Source organism: Aspergillus ibericus, assembly GCF_003184845.1.
Source record: "Aspergillus ibericus CBS 121593 unplaced genomic scaffold BO80scaffold_36, whole genome shotgun sequence".
Taxonomy (NCBI): Eukaryota; Fungi; Ascomycota; class Eurotiomycetes; order Eurotiales; family Aspergillaceae; genus Aspergillus; species Aspergillus ibericus.
Window position 1 is genome coordinate 298,348 of NW_020292134.1, and position 20,797 is coordinate 319,144.

General features: G+C 54.5%; 8 protein-coding genes across 8 annotated transcripts; 4 read left to right on the forward strand and 4 right to left on the reverse strand.

Annotated features, from left to right (window-relative positions):
• Positions 1-908: 908 nt before the first annotated feature.
• BO80DRAFT_457469 (uncharacterized protein) lies at positions 909-2,189 on the forward strand (the record flags this gene model as incomplete). Its single annotated transcript, XM_025722229.1, has 2 exons — positions 909-976; positions 1,025-2,189. 2 exons carry the CDS (start codon positions 909-911, stop codon positions 2,187-2,189), a joined length of 1,233 nt encoding a protein of 410 aa, XP_025572745.1.
• A 3,594-nt stretch (positions 2,190-5,783) lies between these two features.
• Positions 5,784-7,524, reverse strand: BO80DRAFT_361866 (gamma subunit of 5'-AMP-activated protein kinase; the record flags this gene model as incomplete). Its single annotated transcript, XM_025716036.1, has 5 exons — positions 5,784-6,177; positions 6,239-6,417; positions 6,460-6,577; positions 6,624-7,093; positions 7,144-7,524. The coding sequence occupies 5 exons, from the start codon at positions 7,522-7,524 to the stop codon at positions 5,784-5,786; spliced, it is 1,542 nt and encodes a 513-aa protein (XP_025572746.1).
• A 529-nt stretch (positions 7,525-8,053) lies between these two features.
• Positions 8,054-9,197, reverse strand: BO80DRAFT_361641 (uncharacterized protein; the record flags this gene model as incomplete). The annotated part of the gene is made up of 2 exons (XM_025716021.1): positions 8,054-8,882; positions 8,929-9,197. The coding sequence occupies 2 exons, from the start codon at positions 9,195-9,197 to the stop codon at positions 8,054-8,056; spliced, it is 1,098 nt and encodes a 365-aa protein (XP_025572747.1).
• Positions 9,198-10,316: 1,119 nt separating this feature from the next.
• On the forward strand, positions 10,317-13,238 carry BO80DRAFT_495649 (uncharacterized protein; the record flags this gene model as incomplete). The annotated part of the gene is made up of 2 exons (XM_025723960.1): positions 10,317-11,564; positions 12,084-13,238. The coding sequence occupies exons 1-2, from the start codon at positions 10,434-10,436 to the stop codon at positions 13,236-13,238; spliced, it is 2,286 nt and encodes a 761-aa protein (XP_025572748.1). The 5' UTR covers positions 10,317-10,433.
• Positions 13,239-14,549: 1,311 nt separating this feature from the next.
• Positions 14,550-15,833, reverse strand: BO80DRAFT_457472 (GOLPH3/VPS74 family protein; the record flags this gene model as incomplete). Its single annotated transcript, XM_025722230.1, has 4 exons — positions 14,550-14,600; positions 14,649-15,142; positions 15,238-15,484; positions 15,564-15,833. 4 exons carry the CDS (start codon positions 15,831-15,833, stop codon positions 14,550-14,552), a joined length of 1,062 nt encoding a protein of 353 aa, XP_025572749.1.
• Positions 15,834-16,614: 781 nt separating this feature from the next.
• Positions 16,615-17,676, reverse strand: acpA (acyl carrier protein). Its single transcript, XM_025720021.1, has 6 exons — positions 17,373-17,676; positions 17,261-17,278; positions 17,092-17,172; positions 16,985-17,033; positions 16,891-16,929; positions 16,615-16,837 (listed from the first exon to the last, which is right to left on the reverse strand). Exons 1-6 carry the CDS (start codon positions 17,589-17,591, stop codon positions 16,830-16,832), a joined length of 414 nt encoding a protein of 137 aa, XP_025572750.1. The 5' UTR covers positions 17,592-17,676; the 3' UTR covers positions 16,615-16,829.
• Positions 17,677-17,886: 210 nt separating this feature from the next.
• Positions 17,887-19,189, forward strand: BO80DRAFT_427477 (NuoI/complex I 23 kDa subunit family protein). Its single transcript, XM_025720022.1, has 3 exons — positions 17,887-18,204; positions 18,339-18,604; positions 18,660-19,189. The coding sequence occupies exons 1-3, from the start codon at positions 17,927-17,929 to the stop codon at positions 18,788-18,790; spliced, it is 675 nt and encodes a 224-aa protein (XP_025572751.1). The 5' UTR covers positions 17,887-17,926; the 3' UTR covers positions 18,791-19,189.
• A 956-nt stretch (positions 19,190-20,145) lies between these two features.
• BO80DRAFT_361857 (uncharacterized protein) lies at positions 20,146-20,772 on the forward strand (the record flags this gene model as incomplete). The annotated part of the gene is made up of 2 exons (XM_025716034.1): positions 20,146-20,484; positions 20,659-20,772. The coding sequence occupies 2 exons, from the start codon at positions 20,146-20,148 to the stop codon at positions 20,770-20,772; spliced, it is 453 nt and encodes a 150-aa protein (XP_025572752.1).
• Between the last annotated feature and the right edge of the window lie 25 nt (positions 20,773-20,797).

The window sequence follows — 20,797 nt, forward strand, 5'->3', positions numbered from 1 at the left end:
GTACCTACAGTAGCGCGTACGGGCGGATTACGGGCGGAGGACCCGACCATCTGTCACCCTGCCCGATCCGGGTAGGATTGGCGGTGGGGGCCAATCACTCCTCACGATCGCGATCGCCGCGCTAGTACTACTATGCACGCCCGGTAGGTCGTTGTAGTTTGTACCTCCTTTGTATCGGGTACTGTAGTACTGTCGGCCGGTGGGCGCGGCACCACAGCAGCCATCCCGACTGCTGCAGGTCCCTGCGACTTGGACGCTACTTGCTGCGACTTACGCGAGATCCGATCGTATTCCTGCCTTAGGGTTCTTTCAACACCACGCCTTTCCCATTGCGACCAGCGAAGGATTCTGGCGAGATTCTTCCATCCGCTCTCCTTCTCCTCTCTCCTCTCTGCCATCCCCCATCGCTGCCGTTTCCCCCACATCTCCAAATCTCTCTTCTTCGCTCGGATTACTGGAAAATGGTTCCGGTTCGCTGCGAGCCCATACTTCCGCCGGCCCATGGGATCGGTCGCCCCTCGAGTGCTTGACCCGGCTCTGCGAGAACCTTGCGCTGTCCGCCGTCCCATGGCACCGCCCCATCCTGACTTTTGGTCGGCCCTTGTTTCGGCGACCCAGAGTTGCCCCGGCGCTGGATGGCTCGTCTAGACTCGGGCCTTGGCTGGCTGAGCTGCTGTGACCTGACAGCTAACTTCGCTGCTTGAACCACTCCCGTGTCAACTCCGCGACTCAGTTGGATGCCCCTCCTTGGCTGCCGCTATTTAACTTCACCGGTCCCCCCATATTGTTGTCTGCTTCTTCATATACAGGGCGAGGTGCACCTTTTATCCCCAGCCTTTGACTTCCCGTGCCTCTGCCTATCTCTGCTCAACCCCTCCCCGGATTACATCTACCGCTCATCATTCACGATGGGCTCCCCCGTCATCGATGTTGACGTCTGCCCGAATCCTCGGACCAAGGAGGAGAACCAAGAACGGTAGGCTCCCTTGATCTCCTTGGGCATCCCGGTTGCTGACGACGACAGAGCCTTCATTGCCGCCTCTCGCCGTAAAGACCGCAGCTTAGATGCTCGGGTGGAATCGGCCAACCGGGCCTCCAGCCTGCATAAGCAGCGGACTGGCAAGGCCCTCCTCATCAGCCGGGACATTGTCGAACGGGAGGCTATGTACGAAGAGGTGGATGATCGTTACCAAGAGAAGATTAACCGCATGCTGCACGCCCAGTCGATGCAACTGCAGAGCGAGTTCAACCGCAATCTCATGGCCGCCTTTGCGGTCAACCGCCCGGGTGCTCTGCATCAACGCCGGGCCACCAACTCCCATCTCAACCCGCGGGCCTCTCTCAACGGCATCCGCAAGATGAGCCTCGACCTCTCTGGGTTGCGTGCCTCGGTGTCCGAGGGCATGCATACTGGACCGATGACCAGCCCGCTGGGGGCCCACCAGAGCAGCTACGTGTTGTCGCCCAGCTACGACCCGAGCTCCCAGTCGCCGTCGTATCCCAGCGTCGTCCCCGCATCGTCGGGCCAACTGCCATCCTACCTCGCCCAGACGGCTGGCGGACCCACTTGGCCGACGCAACTGGGCGGGCCGCAGCCGGTACGGTCGCCCTGGACAGCAGGGTTCGCTTCGCCGCCGCAGCAGGTCCCGACCACGATGGGCGACATGGGGCCCATGCCGGTCCGCCAGTATCGGGACCGCCTTGGCTCCGCACCGGTGATTCCTGTTCACACGATGCCCTCCCCATCCCTCGCAACCCCCACGGTGCCCAACAACGGTGCTACGGTACCTCCCACGGCGGCGAGTCGCCCGGCCCACCCGATGTACCAGCACACGCGTGTCCGGTCGGAGCCCAGTCAAGCGATGCGGACGCAAAGCCTGGCTCAGCTGTCGCATCTCAACTCCCCGCATGGGTTGCCGATGGAATCGGAGCCCGTGCCGACGCCGGATCTGTGCCCGACGCCCAGCACGCCGCACTCGCCGACATCCACGGGACAGAACCCGGGGCTCTGGGGGTTGGAGTTGAACAAGGATGAGGGGGTGGCGTATGTGCAGGAGCACCACATGGATCCCGAGTTTGAGGATTTCAGCCGGTTTGCGTTTGGGCTGGGCAGTGGTAGCCAGCTGCCGGAATCGGAAACGGCGTTTGATGAGTTTTTTACGATGGAGGATTTTCCCGTCAGTGCATGAGCTACTTTGATACATTCTGTGAATTCTTTGGACGTGTACGAGGGGAGAATACCCGGGGCGTTGCCGGTTCATAGCGAATGATACTACCATTAAACCGTACCACCGACCACCTATCCAGCAGTAGGCCTGATTTGTTTACCACAGTGACAATCAGGGCGAGTGGACCCGTCCTGACTAGACCGGCGAGAGTTTTGCAACGGATGCAGTGAGGTTACATTGCCGCAAACAGCGGGAGCGGCTGCCGCACGCAGCCGCTGAAAGAACATCATAATGGCTTAATCCAAGCCAGTCTTATTATTCTTCTGACGGTTACTGCTATCCCTGTCCTTAAGTATTCAATTAATGCAGATCAGAGAAAACCTATTGATGCCTGTTTAGTCAATCGCAATAGCAATAGCAACAGTAAACCATTATAGGAGTATAGTAGATAGTAAACACGACATTAACGAAGTGCAAAGAAAGAGAGAGAGAGAGAGAGAGACAGCCCCACATCCAACTATACCCACTAGCCAGTAGCCACAAATCCCTCAGTTACATAGTACAATTCAGTCGCTACGAACTACATACCTACCCAGAGGTACGTACAAAGTACTAATAAGGAAAAAGCTCCCCTCCCTGGCCCTCCTGGGCTATCCGACGATACCCATCCCAACCCAAGCAACCAAAGTACAAAGTCAATCAAACATAGCACTAACGAGATGTAGATGGATACGACCAGCATGCCAAAGTAAGCTTTTTGAGGGAGAAGTTTAATTCGATGGTGGTTACTGGCCTAAGGAGATGGTGCATGTGCCAGTGCCTAGTAGCTTGGTGGGTGGGGAATTTGGGGGGGTTGGTCTGGAGTCTGGACTTTGGTGGGTAGTGGGATCGGCTTGAATGCGGACGGGGATGTGGAGGAGGTGTACGTCGGTTTACTACGTAGTAGGTTGGTAGATGTCGGGTAATTGGTGTTGGAGATAGAGATGAGATTGGGCTTGTGGGACTGGTGCTTCGGTTATCTGACATCGTACATCGTTTGGCGTGGGCGTGGCAGGGCGCCCGACGCTAGAAGGGATGGATGTGTGAGATACGGGGTATGCAGGTAGGAGGGGAGTTTAAGATGTTGGTGTTTGGTATTGGGAGATAATCCCTCACTAGTACTCCGTACTACTCAGCTTCCTACCTACCTACCTACCTACCTACCTACTATCACAACTAGTCGGTACCTATTTCTTTCCCAACACCCTTAGCAAGTTAGCATCCCCAAATCAAAACAAAAACAAAACCAAGAAAAGATCACCCTCCCCCTTTCCAAATCCCTCCACGAACCCGCCAATCCACCATAACCCACTTAATCAGACCGAATTGAACGGGAGAGCTTGTGTGGATCCATCCAGCTAGCCAGCCAACCCCCAAAATCAGTCAAACCGTAAATCTCCGGACCGACCAGTTCTCGATCGTCAGTGGGTGGGTTGGTGGACTGTGCGTTTAAATGAATCTGGCGCGGTAGTGCCAGGTGGATCACTTGCAGCTCGCTTGATCGGATCGGCTTGAAAAGTGGAGGGACTAGGAGCTACGAAAGGGAAGGGGATCGGCGGTGGTGATGGTCTGTGCTATGTACTGGACTGTCTAGTCTCTACTGTTAGGGATTGGGGTGGTGAGTGGGGGGGTATGGGTTGGGGACGGATGAGGTTAGGGGCTGTTTAATGTTTGCTGCTAGTACTACCGTGCTAGGGAAGTTGGGTGGGTGGAGATGTCCGTGGTTAAGGAGAGGGGGAGACTTGGATACTGTTGTCGCCTTGTAGGGAAATTGGAACGTGCTGCATGGATGGAGGGGAAGGGGTTGTGTGGGTTTGGTGTGGCTTTGCTTAAGCGAGGTGGGTATTTTTTCTATTAGACGTAGTACTCCGTACTATATCCCTATTACTGCTTATTATCTCGATAGTGAGCATGATAACATTAATCCTACTACGGAGGGACTACTCCGTCCTACTCTACCCTCTATCTACCGAGTACAGTCTTAAACCACCCCCCATCACTAACCCATCACCGACAAATTACGGCAGAGCAGCAACCAGACTTGAACTGTAGACATTATACTTCCCACCCAACCTAGTCTCACCCAGACGAGGGAAATTATTTCCGTCCTCCCAGCATCACCACCCATTGGCTTGCCCGACCATTCGCCTTCCCCTCGATAGTCGCTGCAGGCCCGATCCCGCTAGACGGGATGCGGTCTAGAGGCATCGATATCTACGGGTCCGTGAGTCCACGCTAGCCAGGTCTAACGATTTATGAGTTCCGCCTGAAGCAGAGAGACAACTCACGGTACAGAAGGCTAGACTTGTGGTTGCGGTTAGTGCTGTGCCGACGGAGCACGGTCTATCCGCCATCTAGTGTTGGAGGCTCGGGTGTCCTCCGTACTGTACTTTGATGGGTGGAGGGAGATAGGAGGCTAGGATAGGCATTGACTATACATAGCTGAGTAGAGATGATACTTACCTGGTTGGTTGATTGGTTAGGGTATTTTCTTCAGTTCCGGCCCTTTTCTTCCATTTTACTTTTACCTTGTAGTTCGTAGTATTTGCCATGTGAGACGGGGATTGACTCGATACTACGCCATGTGAAGGAACTACGCCAGTATACCCTCCACGTTCTTCACACATCCAACATCCAACCTCCACACATACATCCATGCAGGCGATCAACCTAGGTAAATCATATCCGAAGCCATCACCCATATCCATCCCGTCCACCATACCTTAGTTCTGCATAGTCCTATGTACCTAGATAATCGCCACATTCGCCACATTCGCCACGTCTAACCTAGCCCACCTCCCACCACCACCATTACGACCGCCTCAGGTACTCTAACAGTACCCAACACAACCCATCCAGCATCAACCCCCCCTAACCTCCCCAAGCCCAACCCAGGCCACCATACAAGGAAAAAAAAAAAGCAAACGAAAGATATCCATATCGTGCCCTGGGACCCCCCAAAACTCAAACCCTACCTACCTACCTACTCACTCCTCTGTGAGTTATGGTATGGAGCACCTCCCTACCAAACAATAGTACTAGTACTATGGTATGTTACTCTGTAAGTATCCACCCGCGCACGGTCTCGGGGATGCCCGGGGCTTTAGTCATCTCATCGTTGCATCCTGGGTGATGATTCGTGGGTAGTGGTGTTGCTTGGTGGGGGAATGGGGATAGGGGATGGATGGATAAAGTGTGTGCGTTCCTAGGTCGGTTGGGTTTTTGTGGGGCGTGGTAAGTACGGAGTACTAGGTTGTGATTGCACTGGGGATTGGGGATGGGAGTGGGAGTGGGGAATGGGCGGGGCGGGTGTATGGATGATACGGAGGGGTAATTAAACCGATGGGTATTTGTATGTATGTAATTGAGCTGGCGCCAGCGGGTTGCTCAGTAGGTTTCCGGGTTTGAACCTAGTGGTTTAGGTTAGGTTTAGGGTGTGGGGAGGGAATTGCTACATACTATGTAGTAGATACTAAGTATGTAGTAGATAACTAGGTATGCTGGTGGAGTATGTACGATTGATCTAGGTACAACTGAAAGTAAAAGATAGTAGAGATGAAGGAAAAAGGGGATCGGCTATACGATTCGTCCGCTGAATAACTCCCGGCCAATCTCCCCGCTGCGTCGCACCCCCACGCTTGAACTGCTGCTACGTCGGCGTCGGCTGCGACTTTCCGCTGGGTCCGCCGGACTCAGTCCGCTGGCACGCGCGTGTAGGTTGAGAACGTCGGTCAGACTGACCACTCCCACTAGTCGTCCCGAGAGGCGCGCCCCGGGTAGTGCCGACGCCGGCATCGATGGCGCGCTCAGGAATGCGGCTGGCGGGTTGGGGAGGTGCGTCGCGCTGTTGTTGTTGACCGCCGGGGACTGCGGTGGGCTGGGATTGTTCGCCAAGGGAATGTGCACCGAGGAGTGCGACGGCGTGGGAGGCCCCGATGACGACGGAGAGAGCGGATCAGTCACCCAGAGACTATATGTGTGAGCAGTAGAAACAGTGGAACAGTGGCGCAGAGCAGGAGCAGGAAGCTTACCGGTGTGACCGGGTGGCTACCACCTTGGCAACCATGTGCGCCAGCGTCGATCCCGGGTTGACATGGAACACCGGGAACGAGTCCTTGCCCTCTTCCAGTCCACGATTAGACAGAATCACCGAGATGAAATGCGTGCACGTGTTGCGAAGCAGTGGCAGCGAGGACGAGCGGGTGAGTAGCTGTCCTGTTAGCTACGCTCGCGATCTGGGAGAGCTGCATACCTTGACGTCCGTCGTGGAAATGTTGCCGATAACGTTAAAGTGGTTGTCCACGACTGCAATAGATGAGATCCCCTCGTCGTTCATGATCTGCAGCGCATCAACGAGCGGCCGGTCGCCACTGCACACCGTCAGTTGAGCCAACGAGAACCATCAGAAACACCTACTTGATCGAGATGACATCCCGCGACCCGATCCGCAGATCGTGCAGCGATTGCGGATACAGCTGGTCGATCACCGGGAAACTGCGGCCATTCTCCCAGAGGAACTTGACCAGCCGGAATTGACTGAAGATGCCAACCACCTCGTTGTCGTCCCGCTCGCTGACCACCACTACGCGATGCACGCCGCCGCCGAACGTCTGCACCGCCGTCATTACACTGGCCGACGCTGGCAGCGTCGTCAGCGGTTCCTTCCGGCCGAGATCCTTGACATCCCGCAACGGGATCGGGAGGCCCTCTTTCGCCTTGCGCGCGAGTTCTTCGTACGACGCGAGGAGTTCCTCACCCGGCTGCGTCAGTCCGGCCGCCAGCAGAAGATAGGCGTTCAGATCGGAGTAGTCGAAGGTGCCGACGGCCGACTTGTGCTGGGGCGATTCCCGGATCAGTAGAACCGCGGCCCCGGAGTCGATTAGAATCTAACAGCGTCAGCTCGACTCGGCATCTACCAGGTTCTCGCAGCGCCCACATTCGTCGCCTCTTCAATGCCCGTGTCTACCTCGACGAACTTCAAATCGTCCGGACTGACCAGCTCCCCGATCGAAATCTCGCGCCAGTCCCGGCCGATAAATGCGGGGTTGACATTGTTCGGGGCCGGTGGGTTATCGATGAGACTCTGGATGGCGGACTGTGTGAGCGAGGGTTGTCGACGTGCCCGCGGTGACCCCGGCGCGGCGCGGAGGCTGTCGCTGATACTCTGGCGATGTTGGTGGTTCGGGAGATGCGAGGAGAGGCGGAGGGACCGAAGGCTGCCCGAGGGAGGGCGAGAATCCGTGCTGGATCGGGGAGATGCGACATTCGATCCACTGGAGTTGTTGTCTGCCGCCGTTTCCACCGGTTGGTCCGTCATGATGAGCGGATTAGAGTCGGGGAGGAGCTTAGGTAAGGAGGGGTCCAGTCGGGTGGAGGAGGGAGTATGGGAAGTGGATTCGTGGTAGAGCAGTCCTTGTGATCAGACCAGGGAGATATTGCTCCCAGAAAAGTTGAACAGCATCGAAGGAGCAGTGAAAGCCGAACTGGCAGGGAGCGAGCTGGCCAGATGGAGGCGAGATGGATGGAATGACAGGTGAAGCCGAATGAAAGGAGGCCAAAGGCGGGGATGCGGCGGCTCCCCAGCCGCCCAATCAGCGCCCCCCGCTTGTCATCCCGGCGTCATTCAGCAGCTCCAGTGCCTCGTCTATCTACACTCCATTCACTCTCCCTACTTACCTAGTGTCTACCTTAGCTTGTCTGCTCGTATGGGTTGGTCGACCCGTTATTGTCTATGTATACCTTTCACAGCTCACGGGTGGTACTCCCACATCGCACTCGATAGCTCAAAACAGACCACCCGGTGACATCATCCAGCCGACCCACCTCCATTGACAGCTCCAGTCAAATCACAAAAACTCCTGCAAGAACCCCCCCAGATCTTTGGCACTGCGTTGCTTCATCACGGCTCGCTTGGGATGTGCGCTGGCTGCTACTCTCGGCCTCTTCGGGGCCGGTTCTCGCTCGTAAGCTTTCGCGCGGCGTAAGCAGACCAGTCGCGGCTTCTTTAGCCTTTTGCCTAGTGCCCGGCCGGTTTTTTGTCCGACCTGAAAATCGAGAACAGGGGTGTCGGCTAGAACAGGCGATTCTGTCGCCTCATCCCTGACGATCGATTGGTAATACTCGTAGAGGGTCTCGGCCCGTTCTGGTTCGAGAACCACCTCCCAACCTTCAACGTCGGCATTTCTTGCACTCGCAGAGACGAGCCCTGGGCAGTCCTCAGCCACAACCATCTGCAATGACGGAAACCCTCGCAGGTACCGGAGTGCTAGCCGCGACAGGTCCGTCTGATGGGACAAGACCAGCACCCGGAGATGCGCAAACGCCCCCGCATCCTGCGCCAGCTCACTCCACGTCCGGACGATGCGATCACTGAGCGCGGCCAGCGGCGGCTGAGTCTCGTCTAGAACAGGGGCCGTATGCGGTGGTGTGGCAATTTCCAGTGCCACCAGGTTCCGGATGCTGGCAATCTCTACGAGTTCAGGGACCCTGGCGAATGATGAGGCCAACGTTAACACTGCTCGCCAACTCAGCGAATCGCTTCTCACCAGTCCCAGATATTCTTGCATGGACATCCTCGGGCCTTCGATCTTCACCGAGCGGTAGGAGCTGACGGTTCGGAATTGCTCGGGGTACGCTGTTGCAAAGAGCTTCCAGCTGTGTAGCGTTCTCTTCCTGCTATGGCAAAGTTAGATCGGCTCATTCCTAATGCAGGTGCCCTTACCTCCTGCCAAGGCAATCCCAAAGATAGCTGGCGATGCGCCATGGTACGTCGACAAACAGGGCAGGTTGTAGGTTTCTCTGATCCGACAGGAGCTGTATCATTGCAGAGTGCTGCAGAGAGGGGGCCCCGGCCTGGCTGGTCTCCTCCCAGCCTCGAGGCAAGAACGGGGACTCGTGTACCCAGGATGGCCCTTTGGACGAGGACAAAGAGGGGATGATGGTTGACTCGGTGTAGACCTGGCCAGTATGGCTGTCGATGGTCTTGGCCATACTGGGAGATACTCAACGGCGGCCCGCGAACCTTCTCGTTACGTAGATACTCGTCTCATGATAGAAACAATCACTGACTATGAGGACTTTACTCATCCAAGTAGACCTCTTGTCGATTGCTGAGTCGGGATATCGACGTGATGGAAGTCGATCACCGAGACGCGTTCCGGTTGGCCGCTGCACGTGATCTCGCCCGCCCAAAGATGCAGCGGCCTGCCATTGTCCGTTCTTCCTAGCATTCTAGCAGCATGGTCCTACTTGATTGTTTTTAAGTACATCTTTGCGACTGTGTACAAACCGCGGTGGTCGGGGTGAGCAGTCATGTGACACAGTGCGGAGTCGTAGTTTCCCGATATGGAAGCCCCGCCCATAGTGGCTTCCTTCCCTGCTGGTCTCTTCTTTCTTCTCTCTTCTTTCTTTCTTCTCCTCTCTCTCCTTTCTCTGCATTACTTCATCCATCAGAAGCACCTGTCACAGAACACGGCAGGCTGCCATTTTACTTTGACCATGACTGCTCACATGCCGCGTGATTGCTTGGCTCGGACAACTGGAAAGATACCATCGTTATTGACACGATGTAACTAACGCTCATCACAACAGACATTCGTATCCAATCAATCCATCCCAGCGCAGTGACGTCGTTGCGTATTGCAATGCAGGGCATCCTGGGCATTCTCACCGCCGCGCAAGTAAGACAGCAACGGTCAAATTCCTTAAGTTCAATGATCGTCCTGATCCCTGTTCCTGCGTGGCCTGCAGGTGACTCGAATGCCAATTCGACCACGCCCCTGACGCCGGTCAGCCGCTGCGCCTCGATCTCCCATAGGTCACACGTCCCCCCAGGCTGACCGGGCGCCAGGCGACGAACCTCTTATGCAAGTGTCGAAAGTCTGCATGTTTCTATCGATCCTATACCCCACAGGGACACAGCCTTATGGACCTGTTCCCCTGACTCATCCGAATAGGAAATGACTCAGGCTAGGCTGCCTGAACAAGAATAGATGTCACTGCCCTGCGGCTTGGGATCAACTACGATTCTGCAGCATCAGGTGGCTGCCAGGATTGCCTCGTGGCGGTCTATAAAGTAGATTCCGGAGGGATTATAAGCTGGCTTTACCATCTACAGAGCAATTTTCTCCCCCGATAGAAATATTATTTCGTCTAAATCGTTATATCACGCCTCTTGGACACATTTCAGAAATTTATCATTGTTTACTTGAGCAAGACGACACTAACATGTCTTCTGACACCAACTCCAAAGACCCTACCATCCTCCAGAAACTCGCCCGGATAGCACATGCCTGGAAGCGAGACTCGAGCATGCTGCAACTGGTCACAACCTTCCTTACAAAACCCCCCTCGGTCCAAGTGGCAGACGCACGCCAGCACACGGTATGGTTGTTCGACAACACGGCCTACCAGCCGGCCTCAGCCACGGTATCGGGACAAGGATCATGGTGTGCAGAAGTCGTGGCTTGCGTTTTCCGGAAAGATAGTCGGAAAGACATCACAAAACTGGTCGCCATGATCGCAGATCTCATAGGACTGGATGGGGAAATAGGCACGGACAAGGAGACGCGCCACCGGATAATGGAACGGCTGCAGCCATTCTTGTTTCATACCGCATCTGCCCACTTGATGACATTAGAGACCCCTCTCCCCAACAGTACCATCCAGATGCAGCAGATCGGGCCCACCGATGACAGTGGCATTAGTAGTCAAACCATCAGCGCACACAGCCAGCACATCACGGACGGCACCAAGATCCGGTCGTATCTTCGGGGTTGGGGAAGTGAGGTGTTTATGGATACCATCTTTGCGAGCCCACAGGGCTGGCTTGTCATCTCCGACATCGACGATACAATCAAGTATACCATGACCTCGGAGTCTACTGGCATCCTGCGCACCACGTTTGTCGAAGACCCCAGGCCCATTGCTGGAATGCCTCAACTTTATTCCCATATTCAGAATCAGCTTGTGCCGGCGTGGTTCTACATTTCTGCTTCCCCATACAACTTGTACCCATTTTTGCATGGGTTCCTTGAGTCCTATTTCAGTCCGGGTACGATGATCCTTCGCGATCATTCCTGGTTGGATATTAGCGAACTGGTGAAATCCTTCACTGTCGATACAGGCGAGTACAAGGTGGACCGCTGCGAGAAAATCTATAGCTGGTTTCCCCAGCGACAAGTGCTCTGTATCGGAGACTCGACCCAGCAAGACCCCGAAGCTTATGCCGAACTCTACAAGAGGCATCCAGATTGGATCCAAGCTATCTGGATCCGAAAGGTCACCGATGTCCCACATCTGAATGCACAGAATTCACCGGAAAGGTTCAAAGCTGCCTTTGTGGGGGTCCCGGAGCATGTTTGGAGGGTGTTCGAACAGCCCGCCGAAGTACACCACCTCGTGGCGGAACTCAAGTTGAGCGAGTCAACAGGCACACCTCGAAAATAGGATCAAGTCAACCTGCAGAAACTCCCGCCACCACCGTAAGGCACAGTGACAAAGTCAATCTCGCCTGATCAATTGGTACGATGAGTGTCGATCTATCGATCATCGTTGACCCGGTGCTGAGATAAGCACTCGCACGTTGGTTACGTCAACATGAGAGTATAATCCAGCGATCAACTACGGTGGCTGCAGCCACACCAGAATTTATACTCCCTTGGTCTCCAAAGGCCGGAGACGAGATGGTTTTCCCTGGTTTGTTGGAAAAACGGCCGATTTCATCAATCAAGTCTGGTCTTTCAAACATCGCCAAGGTTTGCAATAGGTACTGTCGCAGCGGTTCAATTCAATTCATTCCAATTGAGTTTGATTGGATAGATCAAAAACCCGCGGGTGGTTGTGTATTTTTGAGCGAGTGAACAAGCCGTCATGAAGCCGGCGAAACCTCAGTCGACGACGATGGACGACCAGACGTTCGTACCACCAACTATGAGAGCGATCTACTTCAGCCCCGCGTCGACAGCCATTATGGACCTCACAGCCTTGGATGAACCCAGGCTAGACTCCCATGTCAAATTTGATTCTGATTTCCAGACTCCTATACCCTCAGGAAAGGAATACCTCGTCAAAGTGCAGGCAGCGGCGTTCTCCCATGACGAACTCCGGCTGTCTAAGATCCTCCACCCATCCAAATCGATTCCCCAGATTCCTTTGCATAGCTTTTGTGGTACAGTCATCAGTACCCCCGAAACCGACCACTGGAATCCGGACGGGCCCAAGTTCAAGGTCGACGATTCCGTCTTTGGTCTGATCAAGCATACGCGCGACGGTGCAGCAGCCGACTATGTTGCCGTAGCGGAAGATGAGCTTGCATACAAGCCCAAGAACATCAGCGCGGCCGAAGCAGCCTCTATCCCCTTGCCCGCTCTCACGGCTTGGGAGGCTTTGTTCACATATGCTGGAGTCGACCCCGGAAGCATCCAAGATCGCCGGCAGTTACGAGTTCTTATTACCAACGCCCGCAACAACGAGGTTGGCACCCAAGCCCTACAGTTGCTTCGATCCCAGTCACTATTCCCGCACTGCCGTCCCTGGATTTGCGTGACCTGCGACGCTGAAGATCAGGAGGAGTGCCTGCGCAGTGAGTTTGGAGTAGATGAGACGATCTACGCGCCGCTTCCCCTACCCCAGGACTATGATCTCGGGTCCATCTTCCGCAAGAACCACTGGGACCCTGTCGATGTCGTCCTCGACTGCGCTGGCCAGCAGATGTTCGAACAAGCCCACTCCCCAAAGGTGATCAGGGAGCACGGGGCTGTCTTAACTGCCGTGGACTCGACGCCCGCGGAAGCGCGAGATCCTCTCGGTCCAGATCAACCGCGCGAGGATGGCGTGCTTAGTCGGTTTGTTGTGGTGAATCCCGATGGCGAGGCCCTAGGTCGTGTCTCCAAGCTAGTCGAGGCGCACGAGATTCAAGGACGAGTCGAGAGCATCAAGGACCTAGTTGAATGCACGGACGTACTCGCTTCGGGAGCGGCGGGAGCAGGTGGAGGACGACGGGGAGGCATGATGGTGGTTCGCGTGAATTAGTACAGGGACTATTCCCTTCTCCCTTTTTCTTTGTTCCTCCAGTCCTTCAGCTTGCAGCTTTCAGTGATACAGCCCGATATTTTTCGTTCAGCATGACAATTGCCAGAATGTACGATTCTTAGAAGCTACAATCGCACTAGAACCAAGAATGCTAGACTAATAGATTTTAATCATCCTCGCGACCCGCCATGCTCTTGCGGATTGTCTCTCCGCCCAGAACGTAACACCAAATTCTTTTCTTGTTAATGATTCTGACGGGCAGACAAGGTACCCATGAAAGTAACTAACGACATGGTGGGAAGGTTAGCGCTAGAAGGCCAAAAGGGCAAGGGATGAAAAAAGAAGAAAGATAGAAAAAGAGTAGAAATTCGATCCAATTCAGACATGACAGGACAAGACACGACGCAAACAAGAGCCTAGGTAGTTACTAAGAGTTGGGTGGGGAGGTAGGTGGCGGAGAGAAAGGCACCCGGTATGTATGGTACATACATGAATTGGAGATGGGAGGGGGACAAAGAAAGAAAGGGAAAGCGAGGAAGGAAGATTGGAGCATGTTCAAACACAGGGAGACATGGAAGAGCTTTCCTGCCGCATATGTGAGAGAAAGAGGAAGGAACGGAAAGGAAAGGAAGAAGAGGAGGGCATGGTGATGGTGATTAGAAGGGGACTGACTGACTACCTATAGTTAGTCAGGTAGGGTAGAAGAAGATAGGGAGAATTTTGGGGAAAGAATCATAGAGGAAAATTATAGCAGAGCTCCATCCGGTTGTTCTCGATCATGATCTCTCATCCTCTATATCAGTTGTTTCTTCTGTCATGTTGTCTGTCGATGTAAACACAAACCAGTTGTGTTTCATCGAGGCATACCGGGTCGTGCCTGGCTCTGTTGTTGCGCAGAAACCGAGGATAGTGTTTCTTCTGGTGCTGTCCTGGCCGGATCTGAACTGACTTCAAAGGAGACGATACGACGTGTCCTGTTGGTGTGTTTTATGCAATACATGTGGCATAGCCTTGTCACTTCGGACGAAGGGCGAGTCGAGGAGAAGGAAGATGGAACAAGCAGACAACAAAACAGATCAAAGGAGATCGAATCGAACATCTCGTACAACAATGCAAGGGACCGCTTTCCACGGATTCATTTAACGCCACTCTGCCAGTTCCCACCGGGATGCCGGTGACTACTTCAAGATGAAGCCAAGTAGCTTTCCGTGGTAGTGTTTTGTTGTTCAAAAATCAATAGCATAAGAAGGGGAAGACGATGGAGAAGACGAACTAGGTTGGGACTATAGCAGATGACGATGGGTGATACCCTTACAGTAGGGAGTCGAGTCTAGTGAAAACGCTCAAACATGCTGCCACAATCTGTATCCAGTTAGCATTGCGCGCAGAGAAGAGAACGGAACAACATACCTCCATCTGAAGCTCCCTGTCTTTCGCCTGGTTCACCTCGTCGTTGATGGCCTGCGCTAGGTTGGCACCAATCGCCTGCGAGCCTCCTGCTCTGCGGCCAAATGGCCATTGGGAGTATTCGGCCAGCAACTCATCCACCTGCGCGAACGCCCTTTCGCGAGCCTCGTGGCTCATGGTGACGAGTGCATTCTCCAGCACGTTGGCCGCATAGGCCGCGCATACCATGGTGATGGTCCGCAGGTAACGGAACTCGACGTCCTCGGGGAGCCATGCATTCGCAGGCAGGATCACAGTGCGACTGCTGCAGACGTTGCGGACGCGGCGGTGGAGGTCGTCCTTGGCGCCTCCATCGGCGACGGGGTGCGTAGCCATGTCGAAGAGGAGGAAATTGCGCTTCTCAGTCCGAAGGATGCCCTTGTCGACAAGGCCTTTGGCGAGGCGTTCGCGCACCTGCTTGAGCTGGTAGCCGATCTTCATCAGGTTCCACGTTTCACCTGAATGGAGACACGTCAAGTCAGCGGTTGTATGAATAGAAACCCGGATGAAATCAATAAGAAATCGCAGAATCATCAAGTATCCTTGTACGTACCGCTCAGCAGATCGATCCAGGAGTTCACGCTCATCTTCTCACTTGACTTCATTATCTTCAGCGCCTCGTCCAGCAAGACCTCCCCTGTCAGCGTATCGTCGACCACCTCAATCACACGATCGGCCAAAGGGAAACGTCGCCGAGAAGAATCCTTCTGCATGCTGATCCGACCCCGAAGCGCTAGCTCAATCACGATGCATCCTCGTAGGGCGTAGGAGATGTTCTCGTTCCAGAAAGACAGGTAACCCTACAATGACACCGATCCGGGACGCGCCTGTCAGCTTGACCCACCTCCGTCAATCCGTGTACACAGGCTAGGGGCTCACCTGTTTATCCTTCAATCCCAGCAGAAGCACCTCTTCCATCAGCGTCAGCTTGGGCTGCTTGCTTCGCTCCTCCGTCTCGCTGATGTCCCTGGGGTCAAAGGCGATCTTATGACCATTTTCGGAGCTAGTGAACGAGGTCTCGGGAATGCGGTTATCCAGAGAGGAACCATTCCTTGACACCGGCGAGGAAACTCGGCTGTCGTCGTGTTCATCGGCGCCAGCGACTCGACCGCCACCTCGTCGGCGAGTCAAGCCCCCGGCTGAGGCCATGAGGGTCTGAAAGCGTCTGGGGATCGGGAGCGGGGGAGGGATAAAGGAAACAAGGACGGAGTGTCGGTGAGCACGCGAGTGATGGGGTCTATGCCGCTATCGCATGCGACATGGACTGGTGATTGCCTATTGGGTCGGTGCCTTAGAGGGTGGGAGGATCGGAGGTTGGAGTTGCTGGAATGGAAGCGTGACGCCGAAAGTTTGTTGGACGGGAAATTGTCAGGGGGGGGGGAAGAAGAGGAAAGGCGAGCCGACAATCAATGGGGGTGGAGAGAAGGAGACGGGCGGCCAGGCAGTGGGGAACGCAACCGGGGAGGAACAAGAAACCGCAATTCCAGCGGATGGACAAGTGAGGCAGCGGTGGTGGTGGGAGATGCAGGAGGAGATATAAGATTGATGCGGTCGCTAAGGCTATCTGGCGCTTGGTCTGCCAGCTGCCGCCTCCAGTCGTGCTTCTCCGGTGACGGACCCCCCCAGGCACGGCCCCATCCAGTGCTCTTCACCGTTCACCCTGTTTCAACCTCAGCCGTACGCGGTCTCATCCTACTCTCATACTTCTCTACCTTTCTTCGCCGCCTCTTCTCGCACCCTCCATGCGTGAGACAATCGCTGACCTGAATGGTGCACTCCCTCTTCATCGCTCCGACTCGGTGGCCTCCACGTCATCCCACGGAACTGAATATCAGACTTGTTCCGACCTCTCACCGCGTGCGATCCTAAGCTTACTTCGGAGCCACCACGACTCCAGTCTCTACCCCAGCGTCCCTCCAAGGATAGCGTTACGACCCGACCAGCCAAGATCAGTCAAAACTGCATTGAAGATGATATACACGATATAATAGAGTGAAAGAGCACAGGCATGTATCAGCATACAGAGTAGCGTGACGACTCCCGGCACCTCGCGGTGGCAAGTCCCGTATAGATGCACGCCATCATCCCCTTTCTTTCTATTCTAATCCCCCAACCCACTCTCAAGTCCTCGCATTACGTTCGTATTTAGTGGGCTGCCGCAGAAGTCAGTTTTCCATTGTAGTGGCGGGAAATAGGAATAGCTTACCATCGGGCTGAGCAAGGATGTACTCAACAGCCTTGTCAACTGTAGCAGAAGGATGATCAGCATATAATCTCCGTGACTCAAGAGCCACACTTACCACCGTGGATGGCATCGGCATCCTTGTCGGGGATCTCAATGCTGAATTCCTGTAGACATTCCATCAGTACCACGTCATCCAAAATCCACGCGGATAAGCATTCATACCTCCTCAATGGCCATGACGACCTCAACGGTATCCAGGCTGTCCAGACCGAGGTCGTTGGCGAAGTGAGAGGCACCGTTGATCTGTTGGGTTGCGATGTTAAAATAGTCGTCCTTTGTCCGAGGGAAATGCCGAGCCGGTGCGCCCGGCGGCCAGCTGAGTTCAACTAACCTTGCTGACATCGGAGACCTGTAGATAATCCCATCCGTTAGTCACGATGCATTCATTTGGGGTCTGCAATTCCTTGCTGGGGCCGGATTCGGGAAGGGCGATGCGGACGCACCTTGTCAAAGTTCTTCAAGAGGTTGACTATCCGACCCTCGACCTCCTCCTTGTTGAGACCGGCAGGAGCGGAGTAGAGTCTGACACCCTGGTAGGCAAAGCGAGGGGCGAATTGAGCCGGACGAGCGACAGGAGAGCTACGGATCTGGAAGGGAGCCGAGGTCTTGACGGCACGGGGGGCGGAAGCCCGGAGGGAGCGGACGATAGCGGAGCGGAACATGATGAAAGTGACACCGACACGAAGAGGTGGAGGGGAGGTGGGGGGGAAAAAGAGAAAGAAGTAGTGGTGGTGGTGGAAGTGGGTGGTGATGGGAGGAATAATGGATGATGAACGGATGCGAGCAGTTGCAGTTTGGATTCTGTTGCGGCTCGGAGGAAGCAAAAACCTGGCGGCGGGCCAATCACGGGGCGGCAGAAAGCCATGACCTAAGCAGCCAGCAGAACTTCGTCGACTTCCAACTTCGACGCTTCTGGTTCGAATTGCTGCTGTCCCCCTCTCCAATTGCCCTCCCCCTCGCCCTCCCCGCTCTTTCTCGCGCTCCCTCGACATCCGCGATGGCCGCCCCCAAGTCCGTCGCCAGGCTCGTCGCCTATTCCCGCCCTACAGCCTTTCCTCTTCGCACCTCGCCGCTGGGCTCCATCGCAAACTTCTCCTCGTCGGTGAGCCGGGCAGCTACCCCAGCTGGTCCCCCCCAGCCGGGCTTCCGTCTGCCCCCTCCGAAGAAATGGGACGAGGGCTCCGAGTCCTCCCTCGACAAGGCCGGCAAGTACTTCCTCATGGCTGAGCTGTTCCGCGGCATGTACGTCGTGCTGGAGCAGTTCTTCAGACCTCCGTAAGTCGTCCCTCGCCAGCTTGCCTTGTTCGCGTCGGTGCCCTTCATCGTCGGATCCCTCCGGGGGCCCACCTGGGCCTGTCTATCGGTTTTATCTCTCAATGGCATCATCGGCTGATGCGATGATGGACTAGTTACACCATCTTCTACCCTTTCGAGAAGGGTCCCATCTCCCCCCGTTTCCGTGGCGAACACGCCCTGCGTCGCTACCCCACCGGTGAAGAGCGCTGCATCGCCTGCAAGCTCTGCGAGGCCATCTGCCCAGCCCAGGCTATCACCATCGAGGCTGAGGAGCGTGAGGATGGAAGCCGTCGGACGACGCGTTACGATATCGACATGACCAAGTGCATCTACTGCGGTTACTGCCAGGAGAGTTGCCCGGTCGACGCCATTGTTGAGAGTGAGTCCATCGCATTGACCACCGGTGGTGGACTGTAACTGACACCCTACGATAGCTTCCAACGCCGAGTACGCCACCGAGACCCGTGAAGAGTTGCTGTACAACAAGGAGAAGCTCCTTGCCAACGGTGACAAGTGGGAGCCCGAAATCGCTGCTGCCATCAGAGCCGATGCTCCTTACCGTTAAGCTGCATCTAGGCAACTGACACCAGCCATGGTGCCTATCTGACACTCCAGTGAAAGAGATGCAAACAAACATGATATAAGAAGAAAGTCTTTCCGAGCTAGAAAGCCTGGCTTGTAGCCACCCCATTTATTCCCACTCTGTACATATCTAACGCCCATCCCTCCCCCTCCCCCTGATTACCTTCTGTACTAGTCGGGTCTACCGGAATTCCTCAGTCATCCGATTCCGGGTCTGGTTTTGTCTTTGATGTTGAAATCCTGCATGTCGTGTTGCTTCTACTTCTGTTTGTCTAGGAATCCAATCAAAGAATTTTTCCTTTGTTCTGCTGCTGGAGTAGGTCTTGAATTTAGCCAATGAATCCCATCCAAGACAGCAGTGACTACTGTCATTGCATCCACGCCCGGCGAGTGCTTTGTATGTAAGCTATTCGAGTTGGTAAATGAGCTGCCACCCATACTAACTCAGCATGCAAAGTCGGAAGAACCCGATAACTGCTGAGTCTTATGTATTTTCACCTTTAGCTACCGTGAGATATACACTTAGATCAGGTTTGCATTGCGTACAGCAGTGCTATACTATGTAGTATATCACGAGAAGACACGCAAGAGGGGACGAGAACATGAATTTACAAGTTGAGATCCCGTTCAAAGTGTTAAAAAAGATACATTCTGCGGAAGATTCCGATAGACTCCTGGGAGATTAGGGGATCTACTTACGTCCAGAGTCATTAATGGTTCAGTCTAGACTCTTTTCGATCTGATAAGATCTCATCAGGGATTTATCGAAGGGTCTGGATCCCAAGCACACCTAGGGGGTTATATCGGGGTTAAATGTATAATTTTCAGGAGATTTCCCCATCTGTCGGTTACGTCCCGAGCCGTAGAATTAGAGTAGGAGGGTTAAGGTTAATCTTTCTTTGTGTGCCTCTTTGTTCCTATAGGAAGGTTGACTTCTCCAGTACTTGCCGTTTAGATATGGGGTCTAGAACGGCCGGATGGGTAGGCTTCATTGGCGGTGAAGCTCGTTCTGGCTGTTTGCTTTTCTCTTGGCGAGAAACTCCTCAGCACAGTGGTTGTCGGCTGGGTTTTGTAGGCTATCGCAGATGTCCAATGATGTATGCCGGGACACCGGCCGGGAGAAGTGAGGACCCCGGGGAGAAGGGGATGGTTTGTGTCGTTTGCCTTACGCTGGGGTGGAATACCTCAGGACGTAGTGCTTTCATGCGAAGATTTGCAGGCTATCCCAGCGATACCTGATGTGAGGTGCCGACACACCAGACAGGGAGGGGGAGGTTGTGGGACATTAAATAGCGATGGCTTGTCCAGCTGACCAGAACCAGTCTCCTGACATTCAGCATGCCGATCACACTGTCCGTACTCGTCTTCCGCGGCGATCCAGTCGACGCTATGGAGTACCGCCATGCGGGCATTTACCTGGACTATGGCAAGGACCAGTCAAGCATGATGCATGTCGTGGGAGCCCCGGGGGTTTTCAGGTTTCAAGAGGATGATAAGATGGATTATGCAAAGAGTGAGAAGCTGGAGAGACATATTCTGGTCACGACATTGCATAAAGGCTTCACCAGAGACATGGTGAAGGCTGCGTGCTCCAGGACGCCGGTGAAGAATGACGGTTCTGAGTGGAACTGTCAGCATTGGGTGGGTGATGCCTTGAAGGAGCTGATGAAGCTGGGGGTTCTGATAGAGAAACGGGAGGAGGTGGAATGTCTAATGAACGAGCAGAAGAAGGTTGAATGTCCGATGAAAACCCAGAAGAGGATTGGAGATCCGATGAAGGAACAGAAAAAGATTGAATGTCTGGCGAACGGCCAAAAGAAGATTGAACGCCTGGCGAAAGGACAGGTGAAGGTTCAATGTCTAACGAAAGAGCAGCGGGAGGAAGCACTTGATAAGATGACCGCTGCGGTTGCGGAGGCGAAGGATGAGAAGCATTTGTGTGTCACTGTGAGTGGATGGACATGAAGACCAAAGGGTCTTATGTGGTCCT